Raw genomic sequence first — 10073 nt, 5'->3', positions numbered from 1 at the left:
AGGCGGTTCCCTGATGTGACCACCAACAAGGGAGCACACACAGAAGCTAAGCAGTGAAGAAATGGTTCACAATTGCTTATTAGCCCCCAATAACCCCGGCAGGAGGATCGCATGTGAGGGGAACGCTGCTTTTAGTTTCTCTCTTCCATGAAAAGCAGCCGTGGTCTTAGACCAACCGTCTCCTCTCTGCTGCCAGGCATGATGCTCTCCAGGCACACGATCCTTCTCTTGAACAGACACTCATCATCTATGGAACAATCATCACTTTGTCCTCAGGTTACCTGGGGTTTCCAAACTTACTCGTGACTTTGCCCCTGTAACACAGCCTCGTGTTTTTGTTCAGGTTCTTTCTTGCATCAAGTTCTTCCTGTTGCAGTAACTCCACAGCCCGAGTTCACAACAGAACAACGGAAGGCAGAATCACCATGGACAAAGGGGTCGATGCTGATGCCCCGTGGGGAGTTCAACTTGCCATTGATCGGATTTTCTTTTTTGCTGTTAGTAGCTTGGACATTATGGTTTGCATCCCAAACTAAACCAGATTGTAGGACTGAGCAGGGGAGGGGGAAAGGGCTGATGTTACCCTGACACCACAGGAATTAGTAAGAAAAAATATATATATTGCACACACTAAGACTTATTAACAACCAAGTTAAAACAAAATGGCATAGTCCTCATTAGTGTTCCAGTGGTTCTTTGATCAGGGACGGTACACGAGTCTGTTAAATCCCATAACACTCTCCTTATTGCAGTACAGACCTGTTTCTGTTCTCCTGCCGGCGGATCTGTTTGCAAATAAAAAGGGAAATATATTTGATTTCCTTGAAAAGATCCATCCAATTGTCCCTCTGTCATTGTTGTTTGTCTTGGAGTTGGGTTTGTTTTTGGCTCTGGAGGAGGTGGAGTTGGGCTGCCCCTGCTCTCACCCAGGCAATGGGTCAAAAGGCCAATTATAATCCTGTAGCTCCCAGGGACATGCCGGTGCTGTGGCTCATGCACGGGATCGTCTGCATGGATTTGGGGAAATCGTGGCTGACCACACGTCCGTTTTCTCCACTGCCTCCTGCTGCAGCCGGCCTGGGAAGGGTTGATGTCCGTATGGCTTCGTTGATTGATTGCTGTGGGATTAAACAAAAACCCTTTTTAGGAAGGACGGGGGGGGTCTCCCCCTGTCCTTAGCAATGTTGGAGAAATTACAATATAAACCAGTGTTTTCTTTCCATCACTGTTCTCTCCCTCCTTGTCTCCATTCAGACTCTCGCTTTTGGCATGTCCCTACTGCATCTGCTCTGTTAATTCACACCTCTTCTGCATTCAAAATTAAACGTTTCAGCAGTATTTTGGGGTATAAAGCATACGTGCCATATGCAAAAACTATTCAAACTCTACAACATAGGAACAGCCATCCTGGATCTGAGCAGAGGTATCATGCACACTTCCCCCACGGGGATGCTATGACTCCCCGCGCTGTCACGTACGGTGGACTCTGGCTCACTGCGAGCGTACGTTTAACTCTCCTCAGGTGAGCGGTGCAGCATGTGCCTGGGCTTTTGTCTACAGCCACGACTGAGGTAAACAGGAAATGCAAACCTAATTCAGGAACCCAAACCTCATCTTCCTGTTCCAGATACTGTCCAAAATGTTTGCTTTCAGAGATCTAAGGAAACCACCTGTTTAGAACAATTAAACTAAGTGATGAAGTTAACTTGGTTTCTTTGTGTTTAAACTGTCCCTAAGGGCAACATCATCTTGTCTGGACTGGGATATACCGATGAAGAATCACCCGGAACAGATGAATGTGGAACAGCTGTTCAGAAACAGTCAGCTCAGTGCTTTGCGAGGCATGGAGCAGCCTCCTGCGCTGGCAGGATCGGCAGCTCGCCCGGGGGGTCTGCAGGGGATTGCTGGGCAGAGGTGGGCTTTAGAGGGGGATCGGATCTCTCGTTCTGGACACTTGCCTCCTGTGCTCTGCTGAATGGCCTTGTGGGGTGGCCACTGATGGTGGGAGCCAGTCAGAGGAACACGCTTAGAACACGTTAACCCCGGGAGCAACGATTCCCTCCCGTAGTGACTGGCTTTAACACGGCAAAAGCACTGCCGGCTGATGCTGACGGGAATGAACGGGTCATTTCTAGCAACACAGGGAAGGCGACACCAGGACAGAATCTCCTCAGGACTAAAACTACGGAGTTATTGCATCCTGACACTTTTTCACAGTGTATCTGTGACATGTCTAACTTTACAGTGTAGGCAGAGATTATAATTTGATTTTTGTATATTCAGGGATATTAATTGCTTGCATCATGTTACCCCCATGCTCAATGTACCTATCATTGCCTGCAGACTTTTCTGAACCTCAATGGAAAAAAGCTATTGCACATTTTCAGTGAATTAAGAATGCTATTATTGCTGACAAAACATTAAACATGTTGTGAAATGGTGACATAAACCCCAAAGAGACGATTGCTAATTTTCCTTTTGATTCTGGGTAAGTTTCAGTGCTCAGGGAAGTGAAAATCTTTCTACATATTATGAAACTCACTGCGTACTTCATATACTCATGCCGACTTCCATGCTTATGGGAGAGGTGAAGATGGGGAAGAAAAGGGATGTGTTAGAGCACAGATCCCGCTGCACCCCTGTACAGAATGACATCTGTACAAGGGATCGCCTCTGCCAGTCATCTGGGTCAAGATGCACTTGTTCCACAGATGCTGCATTAAATGTGCATCCCCAGGGCTCTCAGATCTCATCCACTCGTGACATGGCACTGAAGTTTAGGCACACCAGAACTTAGGGCTGAAACAAATCTCCTGGGTCATAGCAAGTACGCTTCTGCAAGACCATGACAGGGTGGAGGAAAAAATGCGTTACAGGAGACATTAGAGGCCAGTTTCTCTCTCAGAGGACCCATAATTCTGAATTTGGACACCCACATCACCTGTTCCAGGGCAAAAATGCTCTGAGCATGTATCACTGTTGCCAACCTGCAAGTGGTGCCAGCGGGATGCCAGTGAAGGGAACAGGACCTGATTCATTACTGCACTACCCCAGTTTCATCTTGCGGCCAACTGCTTGGATTTGGGGAATTTTTTTAATTGCAGTAACAGCTTTATCACACCAACCCCAGCACACTTCATCCGTGCTGCACACGCATTGCCATGGTCTCTTTTCTTTAATTTTAAGGAATGGCAATGTGTTCCCGGTACTGTTTGTGGTATGATTTTCTCTATATCTGGATTTTGAACCAGCATTTTGTCACATGTCTGATTTTGCATCAGCTCCCCGCTGTAGCCCCCTTGACCCTCTTTTAGCTTCCTCTGACGCTCCTATTCTTTTCTAGGAAACCGAGTGACACGGTCACTTCGTTATCCCTATGTCTTGGTTTCCACCCATGGTCTGGGCTGCATCCGTCTCTGAAGACAGCTTTGGAGCTGGGGTAGGATCAGAGAGAAGGTGTGAAAAGCCGGGGAATGGGTTGCCACCTTCATCCGCTTTGATTCACTTCTGGACTTGTAACAAAACTCGATTAAGGCAACCAGCATGGCTAGTCCGAGCCCACCGATGAGGATATAGAAAACCCCCGCCACATTGCTGAGGCTCAGCGCGCTCGTCTTGTCCTAGAAGAGAGAGGAGAAGGGAGGGAGGGGAGGGCAAGCGGGAAGGAGAAGAACAAAATTAATATGAGATTGCTCTGGGAGGGATGCTGCACAATATAGCAAAGTTGGCATTACATCATCTTCCTCTTTAAACGAACAGGTGACATTTCTAAGAGCATTTTCAATTTTTAATTCAGTGTCTAGTAAATCTAATGTTTCCCTCACACAAACAAATAAACATCTCTTCAACAATATGACTCTTTGTAAAGGTTTGGGAACTCCATTTTTCAATCAGCTAACTTAAATGCTTATTTTACCCAACATGCCTAGTTTAAATTATTGATTAAAGGGAAAAAAAAAAAAGGTTTCCGCCTCTGTGACATTTGCTTGTCCCTGATGTCTCGCCTGAAATAACCTGTTCCGTTGGAAATGCTCATTCCTAGGTTGTTTCCCCCGCAAATTCTGTTGCTGAGCAACACATCGAAACGGCTGGGGTTTTTCCTTTTTTATTTTCTTTTCCTCTTTGATACTGAGATTGGGGTGACACCTGAGCTGTCCTCAGAAACTCGTTTGATTTCTGTGTAATAAGGCAGTTATTTCATATGCAATCAAGACCTGTTGATGCATGTCTAAGCTAATTATTTGGTTGGCAATAAATAGGGCTATTAATGGCGTGCAACTCACAGTCAGCAGCTACATTCTGATTTTACAATTGCCTATTGAATTGTCACGGCTCTCTGGGGAAGAGGTGAGTCTCAGAAAGACTCATTTCACTGCTAGGGAAACCAAGTTCCCCCATCTGACCCCGATGTCACTCGGTGCGGCTCTCAAAACCACCTTCTCCACGCTGACCAGGTGGAGTTGGGGCGTGAGGATAATCTGGGCAGCAGCAGGACCCAAAAGCTTGGCTCAGATGTACAAGGCACCTGTTTCTACACTTTTTCTATAGTGCAACCAGAGAGAGGTCCTCTGCTCGGTGCTTGGCGCTTCTCTGCAATATTGCCTCCAGACTTATTTGCCGGTACCGATTCCCCAAGGAAACCCAACAGGTCTGCACAAACCTGTTGAATCGACCAGGGTCTGACCAGCATTGACAGCCCTGCTCCACGGACATGGGAGGAAAATCGCATAGGGATCATATGAGGTGCAGCCACACAGTTAAAGAACAGTATTTACGCCCGTAGAAGTGTCTGCAGTTGGTAACGAAGCCTCTGCATGGTTCTGGGTGTTTTCTGCTACTCCATGGACACGTGGACTGGTGGGTGGCACAGCTTGTTTCCTGCCCTTGTAGGACAGTTGCTTCACTTGCTTTGCTTGGCAGGTTTTACAATAAGCAACCCACACTTTTGGGGAAGGGCAAGGATTCAGGAAGCAGAAAACTATATTGGAACGATGTCGAAAGGGTCCAAAACCGAACACCAACATGAGCGTGGGGGGTTTTGATTCAAGAGCTGTCTACCTGGCACTGGCACTGTCTTTCAGGGAAGCACCTTTTGCAAAAGGATTATGCCTTTTGCCATGTTAGGGTTTGATGGCAAAAAAGTTAACCTGCAAAGCATGAAAACCTTTCAATTTTCAAAATTAAAAAAGCCTTTCCATAACAGAAAAAAAAAAAAAAAATTACATATATATTTTTTTAATAAGAAGAAAAGAGGGTTCCAGTCAGGAATGCTAAAAAAGTGGCTTTTTTCTACTTCTCCTTCATCTGGCCCCACTGCCTGTGCGAGCTGCCAAGCTTCTGCCCAGCTGGAGCTCTCGCCGCTGGCTCCAGTACCAGGAGGAGAAACATTCCACCCCGAACTCTCTGCTGAAAGATGCTGAGGTCTGGTTAGGGGTCACCCCCGCAGAGTTTCAGTCACCGGAAAAAACTCCACAAGTGATCTCATTTTCCATGCTTTGCTGGTCGGCATCGCTGCCAAGAGATTTGCTACCACCACTGTGCGTGTTGCACCGCTGCCGACGTGACTGGCATTGTTGGTGGGCAGGTTCGGCTTCTCCTCTGTGTAACCCTCATACGCTGGTCAGTTGGCAACCTTGCCGATGCTTCCCATGTTCTCTCTGTCGTAAGAGATTTCTGCAAATATCCTCTTAATTTCTGAAGTTTCCATATTTGAAGGATTATTTATCTGGTCTTTTTTAATCTGCCTTCATGCATTTTTCCCCCAGGCTTGAATGTACATTTGATCAGTCATCTCTTCCCTGCAGATTACTGGATATACTTTTAAGCACCAGCTGAAAAATGTAGGGAGATTTTTAGTGAAGATTTAGAAAAACGGAGCTTTCTTCTTTTACTCAGAAAACTGGGTTACAACACATCAGGTACTTTGCCTCTTCAGATTCAGTCTGAGCGGGCCGCATCAGCTTCAGGAAGGGACACAGACACTAGAGGTGGGCTGCCCTCCTTGACATCCAAATCTTTTAGCCTGGCTTCTTAATGAAAAAAGGCTCATTAGCACATGCTCAGAGGGAAGGATGGGGACAGGGAAGGAGGTGGAGCAGCTTATTTGTCTGTGTCTTGCTAACAACTTTTAGCCCATACTTTCACCTTGATTTGACAGAAGGGTGGAGATCTCCAAGATAGCAGGAACGTCCAAGCTTTGTCAAAAAGAATGACACTGTAGAGAAGAGAAACCCTATTAATGCTCTCACTCAAATAAACGGATCAGTGCAATCCATTGCAGGCATCAGAGACTCCACATGTGTCTTTGGCTTGCATCTACAGATCTTCAGGAAACCCAGCTTCCTTGGCTCTGTCGGGCATGGGAATATTTCAGGTTTTATTTGCCGTGATATTCTTGTATTTCCACCACCAGTGTGGGGGTCATAGTCCAACAGGGCACCTTCTCAGCTGGCTGCAGTGGCAGAGCGGTCTGGCAGCCAGGAGACGCTGCTGGTTCTTGATTTCCACTTTCTCCCTGATGCCAGCAGCGAATCAACCGGAGAGAGAAGAGATGACCCAAAGCAGTTTCCTGCACCACTATTTCATGCAATTAATTTCAGAGCTGTTATATTTTTCTTGCATTTACTTTGCAGTAGCATTATTATTGTTGTTATTACTATTATTACTGGGATAAATTGGATGAATTGAAAGTTGTCTTACCCAGAAGGCAAAGGAAATCACAGTGAGGTACAGCAGTGGGCAAACCTGCCGTGAGGGAGAGAGCAGCCAGAGCTTCACCTCTGCCATCATAACAAGGTTTCTGCCAGGGAGTCAAAGACATGGGCAGCTTCCATGGGGCACTGAGGAACACCGAGCTGCGGGGCACGGCTGACGCCACAGCCTGCCATCACGAGCCAGGCTGAGAAGCAAAATTGCTCCTCTGGTGTAGCTTGACTTCTTGCTCATCATCTCCTTTTTCTTTTCGTTTCCTTCCCTCTCCCAGCAGGACATGCAGAGACATTTTCTGGGCAGGAGTGTCATCTCCTTGCTCCCATCAGCTGCAGGACCAGACCCACGTGAAGGGCAGGAAATGCTGCACGCCCCACCGAGGCTTCGCCTGCTGTTTCCGTGCACACTCCTGCTCTAATAATACTGATAATAATAATAAATTCCAAATTATGTTAACTGCTTGAGAGGACCCGTCTCCTCCTCTCTGCTCGGGCTCTGTGACACCAGATGCTCTCCTGCAGAGCTGCCCGCCACCAAACCAGCTTGTTAGTGGGAGTGTAAATGTCAGCGCTCGTCTCCCGCAGCGGCACAGCGCTGACGTGGGGGGAAGATTGGCAGGTGAAAAGAGAAAGAAAAACCCATCTTTCTGAAAGCCCGGCCTTGTTGCTGCAGCAACCAAGCACCTTCCCGTCTGTTCCTCTCAAACGTGGCACCGTGTCCGTCATCCTCTTTGTCATTATTTATCCTCCTCGGCTGAAAGGCATTAAGGCCACGTTTGCCCGGTTTCTCAGCAGAGATGGTCCTTTTTTTTACCCTACATGACCAGAGCCCGTTGGCAGGAGAGGGTGATGGCACCTCAGGTTGTTGTGGTCTCCATCGGAGATGAACTGTCCTTAGGGCAGGTGGTAACTCCAGAAGTTTTGCTTTTCTACCAAGTGCTGGGTCAGCTTTACTGGTGCAAGGTCTGAAGTTCAGCGATGAAGGACGCAGTGCTGGCTGTTGACTATGAGCTCTGCTGAGGGTCTGCCAGGGGGAGGGTAGGAGCACACAGCTGGCTGATTGCAGGGATGAGGCTGCCCAGCATGAAATGACACATTTGGTTTGAGAACCAGCCAATTCCCTCCAAAGGCAGGGCAAGGCAGTAGCAGGATTTGTTCCCTTTTTTTTTCTTTTTAATAACAAAAATGCAATTCTTGCAACTGGAGAAGAGGATTGGGAGATCCCTGTGGCTTTGATGAAGTTCCTTTAATCACATGAAGTGATGTGTCTGCCCCTGCAGACAGGTTGCACCTTGCCAGCCCGGAAAAAACTTTCCTTTCTTCCACTGCCTTGCAAAAGTCCCAGGGAAGAGGAGAATCACATCTGTCTGCCCTGACATTTAGTGTCCACCTTGTCATTACCCTCCAACAACCCAAGACACCCCTTTCAAGCCCACAACACATTTCATAGCCTGCAAAAAGAGTCATCCATCCTGTGCTTGTTTGTAAACTGGGGTCCTTCTAGGGAACCACCTACTGACAGAGTGTGTGTGTCTCTCCGGGGCTTATTTCTGCTGTGGGAAGCAGAGGGGCAGTACAGGAAGGCTGTACTCCAAGGACAAGACCTGGATCCTGTACAGGACCAGGAATTGCGGGATGGTTTCTAGCTACGTGCCCATGGCTGTCACGGGTTTACTGTGGGAAGAAGGGCAGCAGGGACATTGCTGCCTGGTGCAGGACGTTGCCTGGGATCGCACTGTCTGGACATGCAGCCGGGCCTGGGGTAGTCCTGGATCAACAGCCCCTGAGCACAGCTGCCCAGCACCTCTTAGGATGCCGTAACATACCCAAATATCCATTCAGCAAAACAGGAGCATTTGCCTCTGGAGCTTTAGTTCAGACCCACTAATGTATCCACTGTTTCTTTATAGGGATTTCTCTGGATAAAATACTAGGAGGGCAATAGCTAGGCAAACAGATTAAAAACAGGATGCACAGAAGTCATCTACAGGCATGAAACATCATCTGGAGCCAATGAATCTGGGAAACACCAGAGGTTCTACTTGTCTCTGGCTAGAAACCTTGGATACAAACCTCACATCCAGCTAGCCCCTCACGCCTCCTCGTTAGCATTCCTTTCTCCTTCTCAAAGTCCTCTAGCTACAAACTAAGATAACCTCAGCACTAGGCAGAAACAAGAAGGTTTTGTCACGCCTGTGGGGGGGAAGATATGGAATGGCCTTCAACCTCTCAAGCTTTGCTCTGCCCCTTGGCTATTAGCGGAGAGGTGTGTGGTCCAGCCTGTGCCCCCCAGAATGCAGGTGGGTTTGTGCCCACCACGGGCAGGGTAGGGGGAGCTGTGCTGCTGCTCAGCCTTGCCTGGTGCACTTACTGGGCCTTTGGGTAGGTGGGAGAGGGGGTCTGCTGGTGTTAACGCCGATACTGTTGTTTCACGTTGCACGGCTGTTGCAGACACGGTGTGGATGCTGAGCAAGGAAGAGGGATGCGACCCCTCTGTGTAACAGCTGAGACTCTCCCTGCCGTCTCCACTCTCATTAGAAGCTTACACGGTTGTAGGGCTTGTGCCCACTCATTTCACACATGGAGTTTCAAGCAGCTCTCATGACTTTAGGATCCAATCTCAGTTATTCACATGTGATTCACGTGTGTGTGACTGTGTTTTTCAAGCACATGTAAATAACATGTGATCAATATTGAGGTCATACGATCCACATAAACCCATGTGTCCCAAACCTTCTGTTTCTGCCCCTGTTGGTTATCCTATTGTGTGGAATGAAGAACTATGTCTACTTCTTTTTTCCCCCACGAGAATGCTGATAAAATACAGAATTGCAGGGATTTTGGTTTAAACTGAACTGATTTCACATCCATTTCCTTATGAGCATTCTATCGGCTGTGGGGTTCCTCTGGCACTGATGCATGCAGGCTCGTGGTGGAGGTATTGTGGAAGCTGTGTCACGGCTTCAGTTTCCCAGCAGAAGTAATTACTTTTCATTCATATGGTGACTACTGCTCAGTTGGTTCCCTCGCAAGATGCACACGCTGTACAAGTCAGTAAGATTTTTGCCTGAGTGGGACCAATGCCATAGTGTATAGCATGCCTTATAGAAGGGTTATTCTTGGATATGTACAACGCTGCAGAGAAGAGCAGAATTTGATTTCAAATAGCATCTGTCAGCCCCAGAATGCTTTACAATGCGATGAAACGGTTGGTGAGATTCAGACAATTGGGCCAGCTGGAAAAAAATATGACAACCTACCAAAAAATATTTGTAGAATTTTTCCCCGTCTTATGAAATGTGAATATCTTTAATATTTTAAAATCCAAACTACTCCATCTGGCTCTGGAAGTGGGTTGAAAACAAA

At 47.4% G+C, this 10073-nt stretch overlaps 1 protein-coding gene across 3 annotated transcripts in view; it reads right to left on the bottom strand.

Moving 5' to 3' along the window:
- Positions 1-609: 609 nt before the first annotated feature.
- GRIA1 (glutamate receptor, ionotropic, AMPA 1) overlaps positions 610-10073 on the bottom strand; it is a 120993-nt gene continuing 111529 nt past the window's right edge. For 2 of the 3 annotated variants that reach the window (XM_010157517.1, XM_010157519.1), the window contains 2 exons: positions 3486-3620; positions 951-1139 (listed from right to left, as the gene is read on the bottom strand). In XM_010157517.1, the coding sequence (XP_010155819.1) occupies positions 951-1139; positions 3486-3620 (324 nt within the window). Of the gene's footprint in view, positions 1140-3485; positions 3621-10073 lie in introns of all 3 variants that reach the window. The other variant, XM_010157518.1, reaches the window with a different exon arrangement.

This window comes from Eurypyga helias, unplaced genomic scaffold (genome assembly GCF_000690775.1).
Source record: "Eurypyga helias isolate BGI_N326 unplaced genomic scaffold, ASM69077v1 scaffold8398, whole genome shotgun sequence".
In the NCBI taxonomy this organism is placed as follows: domain Eukaryota; kingdom Metazoa; phylum Chordata; class Aves; order Eurypygiformes; family Eurypygidae; genus Eurypyga; species Eurypyga helias.
Note: the sequence above shows the minus strand (reverse complement) of the source record. Positions and strands in the feature narration are given on the sequence as shown.